The sequence below is a fragment of the Panthera uncia genome, unplaced genomic scaffold, assembly GCF_023721935.1.
Source record: "Panthera uncia isolate 11264 unplaced genomic scaffold, Puncia_PCG_1.0 HiC_scaffold_267, whole genome shotgun sequence".
Classification (NCBI taxonomy): Eukaryota; Metazoa; Chordata; class Mammalia; order Carnivora; family Felidae; genus Panthera; species Panthera uncia.
In genome coordinates, this window is record NW_026059393.1 from 1 (window position 1) to 26576 (window position 26576).

The 26576-nt window shown below is 37.7% G+C and overlaps 1 protein-coding gene across 1 annotated transcript in view; it reads left to right on the forward strand.

Moving 5' to 3' along the window:
• Nucleotides 1-250: 250 nt before the first annotated feature.
• Nucleotides 251-26576, forward strand: part of LOC125917870 (serine-protein kinase ATM-like) — a gene marked incomplete at its 5' end in the record, with an annotated part of 72753 nt that continues 46427 nt past the window's right edge. The window contains 18 exons of the mRNA XM_049623965.1: nucleotides 251-416; nucleotides 1249-1487; nucleotides 3268-3431; nucleotides 4852-5021; nucleotides 7046-7417; nucleotides 8064-8258; nucleotides 9039-9134; nucleotides 10000-10225; nucleotides 12240-12365; nucleotides 12934-13059; nucleotides 14002-14091; nucleotides 15349-15520; nucleotides 16477-16676; nucleotides 22085-22167; nucleotides 22264-22419; nucleotides 23088-23163; nucleotides 23292-23422; nucleotides 24147-24264. Of these exons, the coding sequence (XP_049479922.1) occupies nucleotides 251-416; nucleotides 1249-1487; nucleotides 3268-3431; nucleotides 4852-5021; nucleotides 7046-7417; nucleotides 8064-8258; nucleotides 9039-9134; nucleotides 10000-10225; nucleotides 12240-12365; nucleotides 12934-13059; nucleotides 14002-14091; nucleotides 15349-15520; nucleotides 16477-16676; nucleotides 22085-22167; nucleotides 22264-22419; nucleotides 23088-23163; nucleotides 23292-23422; nucleotides 24147-24264 (2906 nt within the window). The remainder of the gene's footprint in view (nucleotides 417-1248; nucleotides 1488-3267; nucleotides 3432-4851; nucleotides 5022-7045; nucleotides 7418-8063; nucleotides 8259-9038; nucleotides 9135-9999; nucleotides 10226-12239; nucleotides 12366-12933; nucleotides 13060-14001; nucleotides 14092-15348; nucleotides 15521-16476; nucleotides 16677-22084; nucleotides 22168-22263; nucleotides 22420-23087; nucleotides 23164-23291; nucleotides 23423-24146; nucleotides 24265-26576) is intronic.

Sequence of the window (26576 nt, forward strand, 5' to 3'; positions counted from 1 at the left end):
GTCTGAGGGCCGGCTGCACATGGTCTGCGGCCTTAAGTTGTTCCTCTCGAAGGCAGTTTACCTAACATAACATTGAATACTGATTGAACACTTTTACTGTTTTGAGTGTAAATTAGTGTAATTTTTAATCTTTTTGTCTGTATGGGATTATTGAAATTTAAATTGTAGCAGTACCTTTAAGTTAAATGCTTTGATATTTTTTTTTTTGATAACATAACTAAAATTTTTTTTTTTTTTTTGTTTTTTTAAGAGTTGTTCTCTGTGTACTTCAATCTGTACCTTAAACCTGCACAAGACATTAATAGAGTTTTAGTGGCTAGAATAATTCATGCTGTGGCCAGAGGGTGCTGTTCGCAAACTGATGGATTGAATTCCAAATTGTTGGATTTCTTTTCCAAAGCGATTCATCATGCAAGGTAATCTAGTCTCGTTTTGTTCTGTATTGGAAATCTGTTTGATCTTTTTGCAAGTATATCTTTTATTTTCAGTGCGTGTGTGTGTGTGTGTGTGTGTGTTTTAATGTGTATTTATTTTGAGAGAGGGGGCAAGAGGGGAGGGACAGAGACAGAAAACCTTAAGCAGGTGCCATGCTGTCAACCCAGAGACCGACGTGGGGCTCAGACTCATGAACTGTGAGATCATGACCTGAGCTGAAATCGAGAGTCAAACGTTTAACTGGCTGAGCCACCCAGGTGCTCTGCAAGTCTGTCTTTTAGATCTAGCATCTGAAAATGTTACCAATTAAAAAAACAAAAACAAAAACATCGGCCCATTGTAGTAGAATTAGTAGATTCCTAAAGAAAGTATCACTCCAGCTATTCTTGAATATCCAAAGACAGAACATGAAAATGATGTTTTTAGATGGGAGATCAGTGCTGCTTTATTAAAAAAGATAAATATCCTCTTAAGTAGTTTGATTTTCCCCATTTTTGAGAATAGATGTACTAAGAAAAAATGAACTCGTGTATTTTGGAAGTATCAATATCTTACGTTTGTGCTGCATTAGTCTATAATATGAAACATTGTATAAATGGTGTTTGAGCAGCAGAGAGAGCTGGTGTCCTAGCACCAGATAATGTTGTTGCTGCCTGTAGTCCCACTAGGATTTGTTTCCTGAATAGTTCTGAAACTAAGGCTATTGTTATTTGAAGATTAGATACTTTTTTCTTTCCAGCGTGCAACTTCATAACTGTCTTCAGTGTTCATTGTCTTCCCTGTTAAGCGGAGTGTGTTTATTTTCTGTGACAGACAAGAGAAGAGCTCTGCAGGTCTAAACCATATCTTAGCAGCATTTGTTATCTTCCTCAAGACGTTGGCTGTTAACTTTCGAATTTGCGTGTGTCAGTTAGGAGATGAAGTTCTTCCTACCTTGCTTTATATTTGGACTCAACACAGACTTAATGATTGTTTAAAAGAAGTGATTATTGAATTATTTCAGCTGCAAATTTATATCCGTCATCCAAAGGGAGCTAAAACCCAAGAGAAAGGTAATAAAAGGCAGTTTTTGCTGTTTTGAATTTACTTCCTCATCGAAATGTAGGGGCTTAAGTATGAAAATTGTATTTTGTAGGAGGTTATGACCTTCTTATGGATTACTGTGCTTGATAATGGTATTAGTCACAGGGATATTTCTCACACTTTTTTTAGAATTTGAAGTTGTGGTAGCAAGTCATATTGTGCCGTTTGTTTAGTACATTGCTAGGCATCACGAGGAAACACAAATATGACGCGATGTCCCCTCTGGGAGCTGATGATGCAGCAGTTAGGTGCTAAAAGGTATTTCTCATACTATAGCGTAAAAGAGTTCAGAGAAGGCAGGGTCTTGTTTATTTACATGTGGCTTTTATTAGGAGGTAGAAAAGATAAATATGGACCCAAAGCAGTCAGATTAGTCAGTTCCTCAGGGAGATGTGTACATGCTGCTTTAAACCTCATACTTGATCCAGGCCCCTGTTTGCTGGGAATACCAGAAATGAATGATTTCTCCTCTCTTCGTTTTTCATCAAGAGAGTATTGCTGGTTAATACATATCGCATATTTGAAAGCAGCTAGGATAGTAGATCTTAAAAGTTCTCATCACAAGGAAGAAGCTTTTTTTTTTTTTTTTTTTTTTTGTTATGTAAGGTGTGTTAACTAGACTTAACTGTGGTCATTTCACAAGGTTATACAAATACTGAATAATTACGTTGTACACATGAAACTAACGTTGCATGTCAATTATACCTTCATAGAAAGAGTACTGCTGGGATGGTTTCGCTTCATTCAGTAGAAGGGAACTTTATTGGGTGGAACAGGAACTGAACGAGTTCCCCCATGCTCAGGCTGTGTTTACCTTTGGCCTTGTACTGGCCTTTGGTTGAATTCATCATGGCGAGCGTAATGACTGTGTTAGGAAATCATGCTACACTGAGTAATAGCAGCTAAAATGGAGGAAAACAGTTATAGCCAATTTTTTTCAAAAGTAGCAATGTTTAATGGGCTCTTCTAGTATGTGTAGTTAGAGTATTTGTGGCCCGAGAAACTACTGAAGTCAAAGAATGGCGGATTCTCTTAGTTTGTCATCTTTCACACAGCTTTCACCAGGATGAAGATCAGGCTTAATTTATGGGATGGCATGATATGTTTAGGGTTTTAGTTAATGGTATATTTAGGATGAAAATTGACAGGATGGTGAGTTTGCCAGAAACACTAACGTAGTGTTAGACTGCGTCAGTAGATTTTATGGTTCTTTGTGGGGAGTAACAGCTCCTTTGTTACCCATCGGGTCAGATGACAGTGGGAGTATTCTGTCTACCAGATTTTGGACAGTCACCATTTGAAGAGAGATCTAGTAGACTGGAGTGTGTTTAGGGAAAGGTGACCAGAGTAATGAGAAGTCTGGGTAACATGTCATTTGTACACCAGTTAAAGGAACTGGTAACATTTTTCTCTAAATGATGTAGTGAGAACTTGGTCCTCATGTAAATGACAGAGCCTGTTAATTACATTTGCCTCAGGGTAGAGACACAGTTAAAGTTCGATTGAGATTTTCATTGAGTTGATCAGAGAAAAATCAGACTATTGAAGAATTTTATAGGAAACACAGGTAAGCTGAGCATGAAGCGGACACTTACAAAGTAGAGTTTGGCAAGGATATTGTCACAAGAGGCATTAGTACTGAGTGGGCAGTTGGCCCAGTTTCCGCCTCAGTAGCTGAATGGTTTTGTGGGAGGTGGTGGGGCAAATGGAGTGTGTATGTAGATTATATTCTCTTTTTTTGAATTACAGGTGCTTATGAATCAAATAAATGGAAAAGTATCTTATACAACTTATATGATCTGCTGATTAATGAGATAAGTCATATAGGAAGCAGAGGGAAATACTCTTCAGGATCCCGTAATGTTGCTGTCAAGGAAAATTTGATTGACCTGATGGCAGATATTTGTCACCAGGTACAGTTGGTTGAAATTTTCCATTAATTTCCTTTTATTTGGTGGGTTTTTTTTTTTTTTTTTTTTTAGAGATAGAGGATCTTAAGCAGGCTCCAGCGTGGAGCCTGATGCGGGTCTCCATCTCACGACTTGTGAGGTGTTGACCTGAGCCAAAATCTAGTTGGATGCTTAACCAACTGAGCCACCCAGGTGCCCTTTACTGGACTTTTCAAATGTGCGTTCTGATAGGAAACCTTGTCAAATTATTTTGTATATGTAGCTTTTCTGTTCAAAATACTGTAAATATTTGGAAATAATCTTCTGACTTAAAAAATAACTATTTTGCACATATGAACTTAGTGAAAACTAGTGATGAACTCTTCATTCTTAAAAGGTTGTCTGTAGAAAATCAGATTATGTTTCTTGTTTAAAATTTTTTTTCTACTGAGTTAGAAATCACATAGCATACAAGTACACAATTGAGTGGTTTTCAGTATTTTCACTATATTGTGCAAGCATCACCACTGTGTGATTCCAGAATATTTCCACTACTCCCCAAACAGACTCTGTACTTGTTAGCAGTCAGTCCCAGTGCCCAGCTTTTTTCAGTTTTTAGCAGCTAACCACTAAGCTCCTTTCTGTCTCTAAAGATTTGCTATTTTGGACATTTCATATAAATGAAATAGAAACACAACTGTAAACTACGTGGAAACAACTTGTAGTCTTTCCTCCATGTTGTGCTAGGAACTAGTGGTTCATTCCTTTTTATTGCCTGATAATGTTTAGTAGTGTGGGTATTTTACATTTTGTTTGCCCGTTCATCAGTTGATGGCAGTTTTTTTTTTTTTTTTTTAATGTTTTTATTTTATGTTTGAGAGAGAGAGAGAGGGACTGAGTGTGAGTGGGGGAGGGGCAGAGAGAGAAAGACACAGAATCTGAAGCAGGCTCTAGGCCCTGAGCTGTCAGCACAGAGCCCAACGTGGGGCTCGAACCCACAAACTGCGAGATCATGACCTGAGCCAAAGTCGGATGCTTCACCGACTGAACCACCCAAGTGCCCTTATGGCTTAATGTTTCTTAAGTAAAACTTTTTCCCAGAAATTTGATTAACATCCTGGGTAATTTCATTTGTCAGATATTTTCTTAATGCTAAACTTAAAATACTTTTTTTTAATTAAAAAAGCTTTTTTAAATTTAATCCCATTGAAAATACAGATTTTTGCTTGGTAATATGTGCTTCCTGGAGAGCTGTTACAGTCCTGTAAAATGTTTGTTCATTACTATGTTATCATACTTATATATTTCCATAATTTATTACTTTTGCTCTATGACTTTGCTGTGTCTAATTTGAGGAGGAACATTTTTTCCCTCATGAACTATTAGAAAACAGGAACAGTGTAAAAAAACAAAAAAAGTAAGTTGTCTTTTTGTTATTTTACAGGTTTTTAATGAAGATACCAGATCTTTGGAGATTTCTCAATCTTACGCTATCACACAAAGAGAACTTAATGATTACGGTGCAACTTGCAAAAAGAGGAAAATAGAATTAGGCTGGGACGTAATAAAAGATCATCTTCAGAAGTCACAGAATGATTTTGATCTTGTGCCTTGGTAAAATGTTACCTTTTTCAGTGTCATCCTGGTCTCATTTAGTTTTTCTTACGAGACCTCTACTACAACAGCCTGGCCATAACTAGGTCATCTGTCCACTCCTAAACCAGTCATTGGCAGAGGGGAAGGTGGTTGCTGGGACGTGTTGAGGTCCACCACCGTGGCTCATGTGCTGGAGCCGGGGCCACGGCCTTAGCAAAGGAGATGGGGGGACAGCAGCCTGGGAGACAGTCATGTGTGGCTCGTGGAATTTCCTGAGTTGTGCATCTCAATATAGACATTTTAGCAGGTACAGCACCTGCTAGTAAAAGTAGCTTGGGAAGAAATTAAAGATGGCATTCAGAAATCACAGAATAATTTGGACCTCTTGCCACAATAAAAGGTTGTCTTTTTAAAATTTTGCTGGGTACAGCATACACAGTTACTTAAATGATTAAATTGTTGACTTCTGTGATAACATAAAATATTAGGTTTGGTAGGAGTCTTTAGAATTCATCCAGTCCAGCCTGTTCATTTTATCAAACTGAGGAAGGTTCCGCAGCTTGAACAAGGACACTTAGAAATTTGTAGGTGACAGTCAAGCTTCTGTGATCCCTGCCTCCGTTTTCCCCATGTTGATGTAATAGTTAAATATAATTGCGTTGTGGGGGAAAGCGTCTTGATTTAGATACCTAGTGTTTGAGCTCATGTTTATTTTATATAGTGGAGGATCCCTATTTCAGATTCTTCAATTTGTTCATTTCCTGCAGGGTTATTTATTGAATACTTGCTTTGTGCCAAGCATTATAGTTGCAAGGATGAATAAGATAAAGTTCTTCTTGAGCAGGATGCATTCTAAGAATTCACAGCAAATATTTTTTGACTTAACCAACATCTAGGAAGAATAGTTGTTTGGCTTTTTTGTTCTTGTTTTAGAGGAATAGTCTTCGTGGCTAAAGAGCAAGGATGGGTGTGATAATTCAGAAGTAGAAAATTGGGTCATTTAGGGGCGTCTAGGTGGCTCAGTCAGTTAAACATCTGACTCTTGATTTCGGCTCAGGTCATGATCTTACAATTCATGAGACTGAGCCCCACATCAGGCTCTGCACCGACAGTATGGAGCCTGCTTGGGATTCTCTCTCTCTCTTTCTCTCTGCCCCTCCCCTGCTTGCTCTCTTGCTCAAAATAAATAAATTTTATTAAAAAAAAAATTGGAGCATCTGGGTGGCTCCATCAGTTGGGCTTTCAACTTTGGCTCAGGTCATGATCTCATTGTCCGTGGGGTTCGAGCCTCACTTCGGGCTTTGCTCTGACAGCATGGAGCCTACTTTGGATTCTCTGACTCTCTCTCTCTCTGCCCCTCTGCCACTTGTGTGCTCTCTCTCTCTCTTTCAAAAATAAACATTAAAAAATCAGCAAAAAAAATATGGGGCGCCTGGGTGGCTTGGTCGGTTAAGCGTCCGACTTCGGCTCAGGTCACGATCTCATGGCCCATGAGTTCGAGCCCTGCGTCGGGCTCTGTGCTGACCACTCAGAGCCTGCAGCCTGTTTCAGATTCTGTGTCTCCCTCTCTCTCTGCCCCTCCCCTGTTTATGCTCTGTCTTTCTCTGGCTCAAAAACAAATGTTGAAAAAAAAAATTAACAAAAAAATTAACAAAAAAATAAATAAAAGAAAGTTGATAATTTACTTTTTATTTATTTTTAAGTAGGCTTCAGTGTGGGGCTCACACTCCCAGTCCTGAGATCAAAAGTTGCATGCTCTACCTACGGAGCCAGTCAGGTGCACTTACCTTTAGTTACTCCTCAGAATTTTTGTGTAAGGGAAATATGACAGCTCCCCTACCTGGCCAAAAAGTTGTCATTCTTCCTGCCACTTTAGGAAGTAGGGCTTAATAAATACTAAGAGCCTTTTATTTGGAGAGTAGTATGGAAAGTAATGATGGTGATTCTTTAGGATATTGTAAAGGTGCTATGTCTGTAGATTTATTTTCTGTTAGCTTGTTAATAGACTTGAATCATTTTCAAATTACACTTTTTTCTTTTAGGTTACAGATTGCAACCCAATTAATATCAAAATATCCTTCCAGTTTACCTAACTATGAGTTGTCACCATTACTGATGATACTGTACCAGCTTCTGCCTCAGCAGCGACATGGGGAGCGCACGCCATACGTGTTACGGTGCCTTGTGGAGCTTGCATCGTGTCAAGGCAAGAAATCAGACCTGGAAAGCTCACAGAAATCAGATTTATTGAAACTCTGGACTAAAATTTGGTCTATTACTTTTCGCGGTATAAGTTCTGAACGAATACAAGCTGAAAACTTTGGCTTACTTGGAGCTATAATTCAAGGTGGTTTAATTGAGGTTGATAGAGAATTCTGGAAGTTATTTACTGGGTCAGCCTGCAGACCTTCATGGTAGGTTGATTTATGTATTGTATTAGATTTTTATATATACATATACTTTTTTTTTTCCCCTCTGGTTTTTGTAGTTTTTCACTTCAGTTAAAAATATGTTAAATTCTGGGGGTGCCTGGGTGGCTCAGTCGGTTGGGCATCTGACTTCGGCTCAGTTCATGATCTCCCTGTTCCCGAGTTCGAGCCTGGCTTCAGGCTCTGTGCTGACAGTTCGGAGCCTGGAGCCTGCTTCAGACTCTGTGTCTCCCCTCTCTCTACTCCTCTCCCACTCATGCTGTGTCTGTGTCTCTCAAAAATAAACATTTAAAAAAAAAAAACCAAAGAGATTCAAATTGTTCTTGAGGGAAAGAATGTGGACAGGAGATGGTAACTTAAAATTGGTGCATTGCTGCTTTTCCTGCAAGAATATATAGGTAGCATTTATAGTCTCCTCTTGCAATGCTTTTCTCCCATTCTTGACTCTCCTATTCTGTCACTCAAGGGTGGGGAACGCTTTGTCATTCTTTCATCACATTTAATCTAATTTTGGTTATTCTCGTGATGGCACTTACTGCAGAAAGAAAACATAGAACTATTAGGACTGGGCCCGGGGTGGTGGTGGGGGGAAAGCTTATTTTTAACAACAGCGCCCTCTGTTTTGTTGTAGTTCTGCAGTGTGCTGCTTGACTTTGGCCCTGACCATCTGCGTTGTTCCAGAAACAGTAAAGACAGGAGTGGAGCAGAATACATGTGAAGTAAATAGAAGTTTTTCGTTAAAGGAATTGATAATGAAATGGCTCTTATTCTATCAGTTAGAGGATGACTTTGAAGACAGTACCGAGCCGCCCCCAGTTCTTCACAGGTGATTTGAATTCATTAGCATCCAGCTCCTTTTTGTATGGGGAGGTACCGGAGGCTTGTGCTTGTTTGATACTCGATGGCTTGTCGCACAGTGGTAATGTGGGGTTTCTGAGACCTTACCCCAGATATTAAACAGTCCCTTTGTTTTTCCAGTGTTCTGTGTCTTTGTGCTTGGATGTCTTCATGTCCTTTTACTTTGTTTTTATCTCTGCTGAGGCATTGAGAACACAGGGGGATGTGCCTGAATAATACGGATTATAATTCTTTGAGCACTTCCGTGTTCCTTTGTGATTTTCTGTGAGTAGGTTTATCTGCATGTATGTCTGACACAGCCGTATCCTGGAATCAGAACGGGAGTATCTTGTGCGTGACGGGTGTTAAATTAATGGGGGGAGGAAACTGGAGACAGTCAGAATGGGGCTTAAGCTGCAGAACGGGGAGCAGCTTGACCCTGTAACCTTTCCACAGCTGGTGGTCAGGACTGAAGGAGTAGAGGATGGGATTTTCTGGGTCCTAGTGCTTTTGTTTTAATTTCACAATCTGTTTCAGATACAATTTTTAAAAATTAGATGGGTCTGCTGCCAGGAAGTATTGAAAATTATAGTAACATAAAATAAACGTATGCTTCTTAATTCTTGTTTTAGATGTTAAAAAATTCAGTAACGATGAAAGAAAGTGATGTCAAGATTTACAACCAAACATGGATATTTAAGTATAAACAATGCATTCAATGGGTTTTGGTCTTCTAAGTGAAGATTTTTTTTTTAATTTTCCTTTGTAGTAATTTTCCTCATCTTGCGCTGGAGAAAATTCTTGTGAGTCTCACTATGAAAAACTCTAAAGCTGCAATGAATTTTTTCCAAAGAGTGCCAGAATGGTATGTTATCTAATAGAGTTCTGTATTCGTTTAAGCTATGGCTGTTAATTACAAAGATGATAATTTTAGCAGGGTAGTAGCTACGTCTTAAAAATTATGAACTAAGTTGATCAATTAAAGAAAATTCCATCTCTGAGCCAGGGAAAAAGCTGCTTTTAATTCAGTGATAGTCATCTGCGTTCTATAATTTTAGATCCTGTCGACTGGTTTTTAACGCCGTGTAGTATAGCATGGCAACTCATGCCAATGGAAGAAATAGAATAGTTATCATGGGTGGTTAAGACATGAGTTTTTTAAAGATGTGACCCATTTTTGTATGCCATGTAAAATCTGTTTGTTTTAAAATTAATGGTAATGGAGGATAGGTCAAAGTAAAAATAAGTCTAAAAACCTCATTTTAGTTGATTGACTCAAGAGGCCCCTGTTTATCACTGTGGCGGAAAATGACTCACTAGTATTAAGACTCCTGATCTCCCTTGAGAGGGCATAGCATGAAAAACTCCTCCATTTTGGAGAAATCAAAGCGGAAAAAAGGAAAGTGTTTTCAGATAATGTTTATCTTAGTGTTTGTACCTGGTGCTATTAATGTTTTCTTTTTAATGTTTTCTGACTTTGCCTTTGAAATTATAACCTATGTGTCTTTCATCCATGTGTTAGTGGAATTTGCTATTGCAAAATGAAAGCTGGTACACGAGCGTAGCCATTCCAAAGCCGAGAAGCCTTTAAAAAGACTAATCCGTTAATTGTGTAAGCAGTCTGTAAAGTAGATGCTAAGTTAAAGTTTTCATTTGTGATATATTGCTGCTGCGTGGAGGTGAAGCAGTTGGTCACTTGATTGTACATTTAAGGTCTTACTCTCTTGAAGTGAACAACACCACAAAGATGCAGAGGAGTCTTCGTTCTCAGAAATTGAAGAACTGTTTCTTCAGACAACTTTCGACAAGATGGATTTCTTAACCATTGTGAAGGAATGTCCCGTAGAAAAGCTCCAGTCCAGTGGAGGCATTTCTGTCCACCAGAACCTCAAGGAATCATTGGATCGCTGTCTTCTGGGGTTATCAGAACAGCTTCTAAATAACTACTCCTTTGAGGTGAGATTTTCAGAAGAACTAAAGCCTACATCTGACTCAACTTTGGTGGACTGTTAGGAAGGAGAAACAGGCAGAAGGGGCCCTGAGGATGGTGACAGGCTTAATTAAAAAAAGCATAGTGACAGTACATGCGTACAAATAGGGAAGACTTACTACAAGAGCAGAAAGACCCAAGAAGAATAATTTGTGTTTCTTTTGTACCAGGAGTTCCAGTAGATGTTAAAGAAGTAGAATTCTTTGTGTGGGTGCGTGGGGAACAATAATGGTTTGGAGCATAGGGATTATATGATGAGAAAGAACCTCTCAACTGAGAGGAGGGAGAGGTTACAATAACAGACAAGAACATCATTTAAACTGATCTAAAAGATCTTGGTGACACTTGGAGAAGTGTTAATAAAATGTAATAAATGATCTAGCAATCACCCATAGTTTAGAGGTCACTAGTAATTTCTCATAAATCGTTTTCTTCACTGTCTTAAGATCACACATTCTCTTGGGGCACCTGGGTGGCTCAGTTGGTTAAGTGTTCGTCTCTTGGTTTGGGCTCAGGTCATGATCTTGTGGTGAGATTGAGCCCCGCGTTGGGTGTTGGGCTCCACGCTAGCAATGGAGCCTGCTTGAGATTCTCTCTCTCTCTCTCTCTCTCTCTCTCTTTCTCTTTCTCTCTTTCTCAAAGAAAAAAAAGATCACAAATTTTCTTTGTGTGTACCATTCTCTTGCTGAAACTCCCGTTATTTTTGATGTGAAATAAATATCTTTCTACCCATTTTTGTGTGTTCAAAATCATCCACATGTCAAAATCCTGCTAAAGCCTTTTTTAGATAATCTCAGCCATAATAATTCATCTTTTGATTTTCACAGTACTTAGTATTTCTCAAAAAAATTTTTTTTAATGTTTTATTTTTGAGAGAGAGAGCATGAGTGGGGGAAGAGAGAGAGGGAGACAGAATCTGAAGCAGGCTGCAGGCTCTGAGCTGTCAGCATAGAGCTTGATGTGGGGGCTTGAACTCGAGGACCGAGATATCATGACCTGAGCCAAAGTTGGATGCTCAACCGACTGAGCCACCCGGGCGCCCCTACTATTTCTTTTTAAAGTAACTCTTAGTATATTCCTTGTCCCACGGATATTTGTGTGTATGTTTTATACGCAGATGTTTCAAGCCATGCTGTAAATCTCCTTAAAGGACATCTGTATTTTTGTTAATCTTTGGATCTTCCACAATGCCTTGTTATATTGTAAATGGTGAAATATTTGTTGAATAAAATAAAATCTGCAAGTTACTCAGAGGAGTGAATTCGGTAGCCAGGGATGATGACCCACAGAACCAGAGAAGAGATAGTGTGTCTGTTTCATATGTCTTATCCTTAGTTACTGACATTCTGCTAGATCACACTTGTAACCATTTTCGTGACAAAGTAATACAGTCTTCTGTGTTTTCCCCTAAAATGACATTTCCTACAATATAGGAACAGAGCAATCTGGAAATGTTATTTTTCTGTGTAGCCATTGCAGATTTGTAAATAATTGTGTAAATTTGGCTGAGTGATAGCTACTTGCAAAATTTGTGCTAGTTTCTAGAGTCTAAAAAGCTGAGTAAGTCGGGGTTCTTATCTTTCTGAAGCTCAAAATGTCATTTTAATATCTCTTTATATGAATCTGATTTCTACTCCTATTCAAAGAGTTATAGACTTTTATTTGTGTATCATTTTTTTCTTTCCACTGTACCTCAAATATTAAGGGCCTTTGTGTACAGTACATTGTGCTACTGTAAGAGGAGATAGATGCCTAACTTGGCCATTAGGAGATAGTTTTGTTTTTCCCAAGATTTCTACTTATCACAACTCCGCAGGGATCTCTTAGATGTTTTTAGAGATAATCAGAATTATGCCACTATTAAATCAGTTAACTAGTTTCTTAATGTGTACCTAAGATTTGTTCCTACAAAAGATAACTGTGGTACTCAAAATTATTTGTGAAACGTGTATATTTTTTTCTTTCTTGTTTCACTTGAAGTCTACAGATGCAGAAACGCTTATCCGATGTTCAAGTCTTGTGGTGGGTGTTCTTGGCTGCTATTGTTACATGGGTGTAATAGCTGAAGAGGAAGCATATAAATCAGAGTTGTTCCAGAAAGCCAAGGTATGAGAATTCATTCTGTTCACATTCTGGATAAATATGAGTGCAATGTATTCCTGGGGAAATTGGTATATTTGCTTGAGAAAACATAAAAACTTCTACATAGGGTAACCTTTTCTCTTTGGTTTATGCTGTCTGAGAGAAATGGAACTATCCATCCTTCCTTAAAACTTGATTTTAACCCAACTATACGTAGAGTAATTGAAATAGTATCACATTAACACTTAATCTTGTTAAAGAAAAATACTGACTTGTATGGGCACTTTTAAACGTTTTTTTCTGTGATCAGTTATCCTAAAGAATCCTTGACTGAGTGTTAAGCAGGTTTGCTGGACACATGAAACTTACTTTCATCTCTGAGTCCTGTTCTGTCAGCGTGTGGTTTGTAAGGAGAACAGAGTATACGTTAAGTCATTAAAAACACTGTTAATTGTTACTATGACTTTTAATTGCTCTGGGTAGCCAAGTATAACTTAAGAACACTAATTTTATTTCTTAAGTAGACTTTGAAGAGCAATCCCTAAACTGTCATTTTAACTAGAGTTTGGATTTTTTCTTCTTTTATCAATAGTCTCTCATGCAGTGTGCCGGAGAAAGTATCACTGTGTTTAAAAATAAGCCCCATGAAGAATCTAGGATTGTCTCGCTGAGAAATTTGATGCATCTCTGTACACGTTGCTTGTCTAACTGTACCAGGGTAAGGTGTTCTTACTTCACTGTGTGGTCACTCAGCGTGGTGGATAACTGGGTGCTGGTGGTACTGTTTTTTGATCCATTTGTAATTTACAGTTAAATGGAATGTAAATAAAGGTAGCATCCACAGGAATAAAGCAACAGGTGATCTGAGTTTCTCAGGAACGAATTTCATCATTTCAGGAAGGTTTCTGGGATTACCACTTTTATAGACAACTCCAGAGGCAACTCTTTTATGGCCAGCGTATTTTCTTTCATTTAGTAAAAACTTGTTGACTGTGGCCATGTGAGGTGCATACCACTGTACCGGGGCTAGTGAGCACCATGAAGATAGAGAACTCCAGCACATGCCTTGTTCTCTTTTGCCCAGATAGTCTTGTAGAACCCTGGGCACAAAGAGTGTTGCTCTGTGTCATCTTTGTTTCGATTTGGAATAGGCCTAAGTTGTACCTGAGCCAGGCCAGAGTGTCAGTCACAGTTGGAAAGCAAGTTTTTCGAAAGCCAATGATAACTACATGGCTACATAACAATATTACCAGCACATATTTTTAATTTTATAATGTGTTTTTCTTTTTGTTTTTTTTTAACTAAAAAAACATAATGTGTTTTTCTGTGTTTTTCTGTAAATGGGGAAGGAGAGAAATGGAAGTATGAATTCAAACTTAGAGTTATCACTTGTGTTTAGGGTCAGTAGTCAGTATTTTACTTTAATGTTTATACACAATATACTTAAATGTGCTGTAGTTATTACTCTAAGAAAAGAGGTTAGTGTTGTTGATGCAGTTTATATCTTGGCCCTGATAGTAAACTGATCATCCATGCTTCTCATGATAGAGAATTTCCAGTGTCAAAGAAAATTGGTATTTCATTTAAGATAGAGAAGATATTGTCTGCCAAGAATAAGTTTTTATTTTTTTGTTTGCTTGTGTTTTTGTCTTCATTACAGCCCAGTCCAAGTAAGATTGCATCTGGATTTTTCCTGAGATTGTTGACATCAAAGCTAATGAATGATATTGCAGATATTTGTAGAAGTTTAGTAAGTATGCGTGTTTTACCACCGTTTCATTGATTCTTTGATTCTTTTTTCGTTGATACCTCTCTTCAGTAGGTATTCATCTCACGATATATGGCACCTTATGTATTTTTAAATGTGGAAATTGAAGTTATTTGGTTTTGGAGGGGAATATATTCTTTGCTTCTTAATATCAGTACATACTGGTTGGCTTTTAGTTTTTCAGTAATTAGTAATAGACTGAATGATTGTAAAGTAATCATCCAGGCTTACACTTATTTCTATGTAACACTATACCAGAATTCAAAATAATTGTTTATCTTTAAAAATAAAAACAAAAACTGTGTCAGACGAACAACACCTTCTCATCATGGCATTGACTTTTCTTCCATCCATACAAATGGGCTTTTGCTACATGTATTCTTTAGTCTAGAACAGTGCCTGGCATGTACATTACATACTCAAATGTATGTTGAATGAAAAATATTCTGTAATTTGGTCATTTTTCTATGTTGCTACATGCTGCTGTTTTTTATTTATTTATTTATTTTTTAATGTATATTTATTTTTGAGAGACAGAGACAGAGCACGAGCAGGGGAGGGGCAGAGAGAGAGAGGGGGAGACACAGAATCTGGAACAGGTTCCAGGCTCCAAGCTGTCAGCACAGAGCCGGACGCAGGGCTTGAACTCACGAACTGAGAGATCATGACCTGAGCCAAAATCAGATACCCAATTGACTGAGCCACCCAGGCGCTCCTACTTGTTTTTTTAAAGTAGCATTGTATCTCATTATATGGGAATGGTATATATGTATTTTTAGTCCATCTGACCTTAGCATTAGATGTCGTTTCTATTTTGTTGTTGTTACAGAGAGTTTTGTGGTAAAGATTCTTGTATTTTTGTCTACTAGTATGTGTGTATATCATGAATGTAGAATAAATTCTAGCAGTGGAATTGCTTGTTTAAAAGGAATGCGAATTTTACTTTTTGATGGATATTGTCAATTTCCTCAAAAAGTCATACCAATTTATACTTTTCCCCATATGTTCATGACATTTCGGTGTTATAAAGCTTATTGTAAGAAATTATTTTTAAGGTTTGCGTATCATTGTTGTATATACATACTACAGTTTATCCATTTTTTATTGTTAGACATTTAATAGAAATAATGCTGCAGCATTCATACATGTGAATGTTGAATTGTTTGATTAGGTGAATTTTAACTAAAACATGCTTCTGGAAGAAGCCAATTTAAACATCTTTGTTTTTCTTCTCTGAAGGCATCCTTCAGCAGAAAGCCGTTTGACTATGGAGAAGTGGAATCAGTGGAAGATGATCCTGACGAAAGTCTGATGGAGGCGGAGGATCAGTCATCCATGAGTCTATTCAGTGATTACCCTGCCGGCAGTGTTAGTGATGCTAACGTATCTGGAGAGGGTCAAAATACTATTGGTAAATACGCATTTACTGCTTGGGATTTCTCTTTCCCTTTGTATTGATTTGGCATTACGAAAGGCCTCAGAGATACCAATTTTTTGCCCATTTTATTTTCCCTTCTATAGTCTGCTGGGATTGGTTCCCTTCTGTGTACCTTAGATTTCTCTGATTTTGAATTGAATTTATTAGTTACCTGTGTTATTCTTCATCTAAGGAATTTAAAATAGATTATTTGGAAAACAAAGCAGGAGAGTGAAAACACCCCTGGGGCCATCGCTTTTAACCTTTTTTGTCTTTTTGGAATCAGCATCAACCGTTCACGTGTTTTTTTATGCCTTCATTTCCTTTTAACAACTGTGAGCATTTTTTTTCATTAAGCTTTATTGGTAATTATACTTAAAAAAAATTTTTTTTAATGTTTATTTTTGAGAGAGAGCAAGAGAGAGAGAGAGAGAGATTTAGAGCAGGGGAGGGACAGAGAGAGAGGGAGACACAGAATCTGAAGCACGATCCGGGCTCTGAACTGTTAGCAGAGAGCCCAATGCGGGGCTCAAACCCACGAACTGTGAGATATGACCTGAGCAGAAATCGGATGCTTAACTGACTGAGCCACCCAAGTGTCCCGATCATTGTACTTTTTAATGGCTTCATAGTATCCAAATTAACATATGTACCATAACTCACGTGACCATTTTTTTTTTTGTCAGAAGTGTGGGTTCCTCTCTGTTTCGCTGTACTTGGCAGTGCTTCCGTGAATGTTTGTATAGATTATTTATTGATGACAGAATCCTGGAGTAACTTTTCATGAAGAATTTTGAAGCTTTTAGTGTTTAATCACTTTCACCATAATTTTGCTTTCCGTAGACTTTCATCCCTCTCTTTTTTTTTGTAGACTGGAAAATGTTTGAGTTAATGTTCAATATATGTGTGTTGTGTCCCTCTCTTAGTTTTAATAAGTGCTTTTTATTCAGGTGCCATGAATCCTTTAGCTGAAGAACATCTTTCAAAGCAAGATCTACTTTTCCTCGACATGCTCAAGTTCTTGTGTATGTGTGTAACTACCGCTCAGACTAGTACCGTGTCGTTCAGAGCAGCTGACATTCGGAGGAGACTGTTAATGTTAATTGATTCCAGCATGCTGGACCCTGCTAAATCCCTCCACCTGCACATGGTGAGTTCAGGGAAAGTGACACACCTTCAGTTCCGTCTGATGTTGCTGGATAGAGTATATGGTACTTGTGATGGTTTGAACCTGCTTCCTTGAGGAACAAATCTGACGCCAGTTATAAAAATGCTAGTTATAAAAAAATGCTGGTTATAAAAATATAACAATCTGATGCTAGTTATAAAATAGACTTTTTCTTTTCATGTACTGTGAAAAAATTTTAAGTGGATAGTGAAACATTAAAACTCGGTTGGACTTTGGATACATTTATTATTTTTAGTTATAATTAATTATTGTAAATTACTTTAAAGTAGGCCAAGACTCCCGAGTAAAAATAATACATACCTTGTAGTTGAATTCTGAGTCTTGCCTTGACCTTATTTACATGTTGTAGATATTTTTAGATGTAATTTCAAGATCACAGTAAAGTAATGATACTACAAGAATTCCCATATTTCCTTCACACGCTTCCACAGGTAACATTTTACCACATCTGCCTTTTTAGTAATTCTCTATCCTTGCCTCAAATTGTCATGCATTTTCAGTCTCTTTCAATCTGGAACAGTTCTTTAGTCTTTCCTTAGGACGTTCGTATTTTTGAATAGTATAGGCATTTGTCCTTCTCTTTTTTTCACTTGCACACACCACACAGTGCTCATCACAACAGTTGCCCTCCCAATACCCATCAGCCGTCTAGCCCATCCCCCTGCCCACCTCCCTTCCAGGAACCCTCAGTTTGGTTTTGGTTAAGAGTCTGTTTTATGGTTTGCCCCTCTCCCCGCCCCCCCCGTGTGTCTCTTCAAATCAGTATGTTTTTTTAATGTTTCTTTATTTTGAGAGAGAGAGAGAGAGGGAGAGAATATGAATGGGGCAGGGGCAGAGAGAGAGAGAGAGAGAGAGAGAGAGAGAGAGAGAGAGAGAGATTCCCAAGCAGGCTCCACGCTTTTAGTGTGGAGCCCAGTGTAGGGTTCCACTCCATGAACCGTGAGATATGACCTGAGCCGAAATCAAGAGTCAGACGCTCAACCGAGTCACCCAGGCGCCCTTCGAATCAGTATTTTTACATCCTTCAGGTAAATACCTAATAATGCAACCATTAGGTCATAGGGTAGTTAGTTGTATTCTTAACTTTTTGAGGAACCTCCATGCTGTTTTCCAGAGTGACTACACCAGTTTGCATTCCCACCAACAGTGTAAGAGGGTTCTGCTTTCTCCTTATGCTAGCCAATACCTGTTGTTTCCTCTGTTGTTAATTTTAGCCATTCTGACAGGTATCAGGTGGTATCTCATTGTGGTTTAGGTTTGTGTTTCCCTGATGATGAGTGATGTTGAACATCTTTTCATGTGTCTGTTAGCCATCTGGATGTCTTCTTTGGAAAAGTGTCTATTCATATCTTCTGCCCATTTCTTAACTGGGTTATTTTTTGGGGGTGTGTGTTGAATTTGCTAAGTTTGCTGTAGATTTTGTATACTAACCCTTTATCCGATATGTCATTTACAAATACCTTCTTCCATTCCATAGGCTGCCCTTTAATTTTGTTGATGGTTTCCTTCACTGTGCAGAAGGTCTTTATTTTGATGAAGTCCCAGTGGTTCATTTTTGTTTTTGTTTCCCTTGCTTCTGGAGATGTGTCTAATAAGTTGCTATGGCTGAGGTGAAAGAGGTTGCTGCCTGTGTTCTCCTGTAGGATTTTGATGTTTGTGTCTTACATTTAGGTCCTTCAACCATTTTGAATTTTTTTGTGTATGGTATAAGAAAGTGGTCCAGTTTTATTCTTCATGTTGCTGTCCAGTTTTCCCTACACATTTGCTGAAGAGACTGTCTTTTTTCCATTGAATATTATTTCCTGCTTTTTTGAAAATTAGTTGACCCTATAATTGTGGGTCCATTTCTGGGTTTTCTATTCTGTTCCATTGACTTACGTGTCTGATTTTGTGCCAGTACCACACTTCCTGGATGACTACAGCTTTGTAGTATAGCTTGAAATCCAGAATCGTGATGACTCCCGTTTTGGTTTTCTTTTTCAAGATTGCTTTGGCCATTTGGGGTTGTTGGTAGTTCCATACCAATTTTAGGATTGTTTGTTCTAGCTCTGTGAAAAATGCTGGTTGTATTTTGATAGGGATTGCATTAAATGTATGGATTGCATTAAATAGTATAGACTTTTTAATGATGTTTGTTCTTCCAATCCATAAGCTTGGAATGTTTTTCTGTTTCTTTGTGCCTTCTTCAATTTCTTTCATCAGTGTTTTATAGTTTTCAGACTATAGATCTTTTACCTCTTTGGTAGGTTTATTCCTAAGTATCTTAGGGTTTTTGGTACAATTATACATGGGTCGATTCCTTGATTTCTCTTTCTGCCACTCCGTTATTGGTGTACAGAACTGCAACAGATATCTGCATTAATTTTGTATCCTGTGACTTCACTGAATTTGTGTATCAATTCTAGCATTTTTTGGTGGAGTCTTTCAGGTTTTCTACATGGAATATCATGTTGTCTACAAATCATGAGCATTTGACTTCTTTGCCTATTTGGATGCTTTGGTTTTTTTTTTAATTTATTTTTTATTTTTTTTTTAATATTTTTTTTTGACGTTTATTTATTTTTGAGACAGAGAGAGACAGAGCGTGAAGGGGGGAGGGGCAGAGAGAGAGGGAGACACAGAATCGGAAGCAGGGTCCAGGCTCTGAGCCATCAGCCCAGAGCCTGACGCGGGGCTCAAACTCACGGACCGCGAGATCGTGACCTGAGCTGAAGTCGGACGCTTAACTGACTGCGCCACCCAGGCGCCCCTGGATGCTTTGTTTTTCTTGTTGTCTGATTGCTGAGACTCATACTTCCAGTCTTATGTTAGATAACAGTGGTGAGAGTGGACATCCCTGTCTTGGTCTTGACCATAGAGGAAGAGCTCTGTTTTTCCCCATTGAGAATGTTAGCTGTGGGTCTTTCACATATGGCCTTTATGAGTGTTGACATATGTTCCCTCTATCCCTACTTTGTTTAAGTTTTGTATCAAGAATGGATGTTGTACTTTGTCAAATACTTTTTTTTACATCTATCGAGAGGATCGTATGGTTTTTATCCTTTCTTTTATTAATGTGATGTATTACATTGATTGATTTGCAAATACTGACCCTCCTTGCAGCCCAGGACCATGATCATGGTGAACGATTCTTTTAATGTACTATTTATTGGATTGGATTTGCTAGTAGTTTGTTGAGAATTTTTGCATCCATGTTCATCAGGGATATTAGTTTATAATTCTTTTTTTTATTGGAGTCTTTGGTTTTGGAATCAAGGTAATACTGGCCTTATAGAAGAGTTTGTAAGTTTCCTCCCATTTCTACTTTTTGGAACACTTTGAGAAGAAAACATATTAACTGTTCTTTAAATGTTTGGTAGAATTTACCTGGGAAGCCATGTGGCCCTGGACTTTTGTTTGTTGGGAGATTTTTGATTACTGATTCAATTTCTTTGCTGGTTATGAGCCTGTTCAAATTTTCTATTTCTGTTTCAGTTTTGGTAGTTTGTATGTTTCTAGGAGTTTATCTGTTTCTTCCAGATTGCCTAAATTGTTACGTATCATTTTTCATATTACTCTCTTACAATCGTTTGTATTTCTGTGGTGTTCGTTGTAATCTCTTTCATTTGTGATTTTATTTATTTGGGTCCTTTCTTTTTTCTTTTTGGTAAGTCTAGCTAGGGGTTTATCAGTTTTATTAATTCTTTCAAAGAACTAGCGCCTAGTTTCATTGATCTGTTCTGGGTTTTTTGTTTGTTTGTTTCTATATTGTTTATTTCTTCTCTGATCTTTATTATTCCCTTCTTCTGTTGGCCTTAGGCTAAAAGCATCAGAAGAAGGGAAATATAGCCACTTGTTCTTTAGAAGCCCTCACTTTGGGTTTGTCTCATGTTTCCTAATAAGTAGATACAGATTTGTTTTTTTTGTTTTTGTTTTTGTTTTGTTTTTTTTTTTTTGAGACTATTAAGAAAAGAATCCCTCTTCTGCCCTAACCCCATTAATCTGTCTACCTACCGATAGATTTCTTCAGTTCCAGTCCAACATCATAGGATTTGTTGTTTTCTCTGTCCATATTTCTAGCTACCTTTCCCAACAGTAAGGGACCTGGCTTCCCATTTAACTTCCATACATTTACTTGGTTACTCAGTATTCTTATATGTTACTTAGCTCCTGACCATGTAAGTCATCTCCTTCGCCCCAGCACTACTGAACATTTAGGGAGAGCCTCTGGCCCAGCAAGTATGCTGGGTGAGTCCGTGGGCATGTCCCTAGTCCCAGAAAATTGGCAAACATGCCTGTGTTTCCTCAGACCCAGGAAACATGCCAGAGGATTCCGTAATTAGAACCTTATAGTCATGAAGTTTGAATCCTTGTGGAATCCTTGTCATGTTCCAGCTGTCATGAACAAGCTTGTTGATCCTCTGCCCCCAGCAAATGTGCTCAGTTGAGCCTTGTGTGATCCCCTGGTTTTGACCCTGGCCAACACTCTAGTCAGGTCTCTAGCCCCCACCAGTGAGGAAGGCTCTGAGCTTTTCTTGAGGCTTTGGTGTTTAAAGTCAGTTCAAGATACTCTATGACATCGTGCATGTGACTCTCAAAGCAAATATTTAAAGTGGTCCAATTTAATCTTCTTTTATAATATCTGAGAAGGAGGAAGAAACATTTTTCTACATATGGATGATAGGAAAAAGTATCTTTGAATTTCTTACTATAGCTAGAAAATTGTTTGGCGGCTCTCGGAAACCAGCTGCCTAGTTACAACTGCCATTATTATACCTGGTAGTTGCTGAGTGGCCCTTGGTATCCCCAGTACCATAGAGAACCCTACAAGGTTGCCTTTAGGAAGAGAAGCCAGTGTATTTGCCTTTTCCCTGCCCACCACTATGTCTGCTGTCCAAAATTCCATAGAACAGTTTTGAACCATTGAAGTCTTATCCCGAAGCATTATTTTTGGAGGGTAGGAACATAATAATCATTTCAGATTCTTGCGCAGGCTTTTAACCCCAACAGTGATTACAACTATCTATTTACTGAATTCCTACAATACATGCTAGACATTTACATTCATTTCCTTTAATCCTCAGTAACCTGGCCATGTAAGTGCCCTGTCCGCATTTTACAGGTGAGAGTACAAGGCTCCGATGACAAGGCACGTTTTTTAACCATGCAAGTAATAGGTTGTAGTGCTGGGATTTGAGTCCAGCTCTGTTTGACTTCAGACCCTTTTTGTTACTATACTGCCTCTTTTACAAATTCACTGGTCTTGTGTGTGTATGTGTGTGTGCACATGTGTGCATGCATTAATGTGTGAATTTATGGTTACGTGTGTATACTTATTTAAGCAAATGACCTATAGAAAAAAAATGATTTAACCCCCTCAACTGTCTTAGTATCTAGTGCTTTTAAAGGAGCTTCCTGGAGAAGAACATCCTTTGCCGATGGAAGAGGTTGTTGAACTCCTAAAGCCACTATCGTAAGAAATTAAAACCATGTGTTATGTTCACTTTAAATTTATAAACTAACTGGTGTGTTGTGCTGTACTTATAAAGTTAAATTTTTTCCACTACAGCAACGTGTGTTCTTTGTATCGCCGTGACCAGGATGTTTGCAAGACAGTTTTAAACCACGTCATTCATATAGTGATGAACCTGTGTCAAGGCAGTATGGATGCTGAAAACACAAGGGATGCCCAAGGGCAGTTTCTAACAGTGATTGGAGCGTTCTGGTAGGTGCAGAGTATTTTGTGGCGTTCTTAACTTTCTTTTACTACTCTGGATGCAATTGTTAACTTTGTCTTTCTGCATTAGTGATTTGTTCGAATCCTTGAATGTGAGTATATACATCTTTTAACAATAGCAGAATGTAGTTTCTGTTTCCTTCCTTGATTGCTTGAAGAACAGTGAACACATTGGCCTTGTCCCCAGTGTATGCATGTAGTCACAGCGTGACGTGACACGAGGCAAGTTTTACCATATTTACAGAGGAGCACATCTTTAGAGCCCTCCTCCCACTTGATTTGTAAGGATTTCTGAATCAGTGTAGAATGTGGTTTTGAAATCTTTGATATAAAAACAAGTTTTACAAATGTTTTCCTTTTAAAGCAAGTTTATAAATAACATGGTTCGCTGAAGTATGATAGCCCCCAGATGAGGCATGATCATAGAAAACAAATAAGGTACATTAAAATGAACTCCTTTTCAAACTAACTTTTTTTATTTGGAGTTTTTTGGAAGCTGAGAATATTGGCCTATGAGGATTACAGAATGAGAATTAAATTTAGTATGAAAAGAAATTTTGGAAGAAACCTAGAATAAGTATGATACTCAATGATATATTTTGACTGAGCTTTTAGTGGAATAATTATTTGACTTTGAAACACTTACTTTATTTCAGGCACTTAGCAAAGGAGGGGAAATGCACATTCTCTGTAAGAATGGCACTAGTAAAATGCCTTAAAACTTTGCTCGAGGTGAGTTATTCCACATCAATTATTAATAAGGTCTCTATTGAAATTTTTAAAGTAGCCTTTGTTTCTGTTTGTTGATGGATAATTTTTGTCTTAGTATTTCATATTTAACCTTAGTTCTTTTCCCATAGGCTGATCCTTATTCAAAATGGGCTATTCTTAATGTGATGGGCAAAGAGTTTCCTGTGAACGAAGTCTTTCCACATTTTCTTGCTGATAATCATCATCAAGTTAGCATGTTGGCCGCAGAGTCCATCAATAGGTAATAGGTCCTATATTCATGACGTGTCTAGAATGCTGCAGATAGCGTGTCTCGTCTGGCACAGTTGTGGGTCACTAGTTGTGATGTTGAAAGTAGGTAGCACTTACTGGGCATATACTGTAGGCCTGGCATTTATGTTTTCTCTTAATTCTGACACTTTTATCACTTAGATACTATTATTTTCTCCATTTTGTGAGTAAAAAGTGTGGCTCAGTGAGAGAAAGTAACTTGCTCCGTGCCATACAGCTAGTAAGTGGTTGAGTTGAATAAGATGTGTGTCTTAACCACTTCCAGAAGGTATTGAATGTTTGGATGTCACTGTGACTTTTATATGAGTTTATAAAATGAAGATTGGGACATTTCATTTTGTGCTAATTACGATTATTTTTATTCTGGTGAACATGCAGTCATAGAGTCACTGGAGTAATTCTATCATGTAGACCTGTTTATGTTTGAGTACTTAAAGGAGCAACTGTAATTTTTTAGGACTGCATGTTTTTGTCAGGTTGTTCAGCATTCTTGAACGCTTGAAATGTTACGTTCTAACACATCTACCTAAAATATAAGCTGCTTAAATGGGCTCAGATTTCATTAGTTTTTTGAAACAAGACCCAGTATGTTAGTGTGTGTCACATAGTGATTTATTTGTGTCTGATAATATACTTTGGAAAGTTGTATTTAAGGTAAATTATTTCACTTTTTACTTTTTTTTTTTTTTTTTAAGATTATTCCAGGATATGAAGCACGGAGGTTCTTCCACATTATTGAAAGCACTTCCTTTGAAGCTTCAGCAAACAGCCTTTGAAAATGCATACTCGAAAGCTCAGGAAGGAATGAGAGAAGTAGTAATTTTAATACTTGCTAGTATCATACACTTCTTATAAATATGGTATATACTACTTTACCAAGCGTGGTCTAAGACGACATCCGCTGGTTTACTAAAACAACTGTATGAGTTAATTGAAATTATCTTGTTATAGGTTAGACTTGGTCCAATAATGGCAATTTCTTTTGATTCAACTTAGATGTACTATTTTTGTGGGAAGAACAAAATTTATTGAGTGTAAATGGCTTCCTTTTTCATTAAAATTTTAATTGAGGGGTGCCTGGTTGGCTCAGTTAAGTGTCTGACTCTTGGTTTCGGCTCAGGTCGTGGTCTCATGGTTCGTGAGTTTGAGTCCCGCATCAGGCTCTGCGCAGTGTGGAGCCTGCTTAGGATACCCTTTCTCTTTCTCTCTGTCTCTGTCTCTCTCTCTTTCTGCCCCTCCCCCACTCATGCTGTGTCTGTCTCTCTCAAAATAAATAAAAATAAACTTTAAAAAAAAATTTTTTTTTTCAGTTGAAGTATCGTTAACGTACAATGTTATATTAGTTTCACGTGTATAACATGATAATTTCACAATTCTGTACATTACCCAGTGCTTATGATAGACGTAGTCACCATACAGCATTGTTACATTATTATTGAGTATATTCCCTGTGCTGTATTTTTCATCCCTGTGACTTATTTTATAGATGGAAGTTTGTACCTCTTAATCTCCATTCTCTCTTTCACCCATTCCTCCACCCACCTCCCCTCTGATAATCACCACTTCTCTGTATTTAAAAGTCTGATTTTTTTTTTGTTCACTTGAAGTGAAATCCTATGGTGTTTGTGTTTCTTTGATTTATTTCACTTAGCATAATACCGTCTGCGTCCATCCACATTGTTGCAGAAGTCAAGATCTCATTCTTTTTTGTGGCTGAGTCATATTCTGTTGCACCCACCTGCCCACTCATCCTCCATATATTCTTTATCCATTCATTTGTCAGTGGACACTTGGGTTACTTCCCTCACTTGGATATTGTGAATAATGCATAGGGGTGCATATATCTCTTAAATTAGTGTTTTTGTTTCTTTGAGTGAGTACCCAGTAGTGAAATTATTGAATCATAAGGGATTCCTATTTTTAATTTTTTAAAGAACGTTATACTGTTTTCCACATTGGCTTCACCATTTTATATTCCCACCAACAGTGCACAGGGTTCCTTTTCTCCACATCCTCACTAACACTTATTATTTCTGATTTTCTTGATAGCAACCATTCTGACAGGTGTGAGGTAATAGCTCATTGTGGTTTTGGTTTGTATTTCCGTGATGATGAATGATGTTGAGCATCTTTTCATGTGTCTGTTGGCCATCTCGATGTCTTCTTTGGAAAAATGTCTGTTTAGGTACTCTGCTCATCTTTTAATCAAATTTTTCTTTAGGTGTTAAATTGTAGAAGTTCTTTATATATTTTGGATGTTAATTCCTTATCCGATATACCACTTACAAATATCTGTTTCCTTTCCGTTTTGTTGATGGTTTCCCTTTGGTGGGCAAAACATTTATTTTGGTGTTCTCCCAATAGTTTATTTTTGCTTTAGTTTTCTTTGCCTGAATTGATATACAGAAAACTGTTGCTAAGGTCAGTGTCCAAGAGAATACTGCCTATGTTTTCTTTTAGGAATTTTGTGGTTTCAGGTCTCACATTTAGACTTTTCATCCATTTTGAGTTTATTTTTGTGTATGGAGTTAGTGGCCCAGTTTTATTCTTGGCCATGTAGCTGTCCAGTTTTCCCAGCACCATTTTATTGAAGATACTGTTTGTTTCGCATTGTATATTCTTGCCTCCTTTGTCATAGACTCACCATGTAAGTGTAGGTTTATTTCTAGCCTCTCTCTTCTGTTACATTGATTGTGTATCTTTTTTTGTGCCGGTACCATACTGTTTTGATTACTGTGATTGTGATACCTCTGGTTTTGTTCTTTTTCAAGACTGTTTTGGCTATTCAGAGTCTTTTCTGGTCCCATACAAGCTTTATAAGATTATTTGTTCCAGTTCTGTGAAAAATACTGTTGGTATTTTGATAGGGATTGCATTGAATCTGTAGATTGTTTTGAGTAGTATGGACATTTTGATAATATTAATTCTTCCAATATGAGACCATGACATATATTTCCATTTTTCTGTGTCATTTTCAGTTTCTTTCATTAATATCTTATTTTTTCAGAGTATAGGTCTTTTACCTCCTTGGTTAAATATACTCCTAGGTGTTTTATTCTTTTTGGTATAATTGTAAATGGCATTGTTTTCTTAGTTTCTCTTTCTGCTACTTCATTACTAGTGTA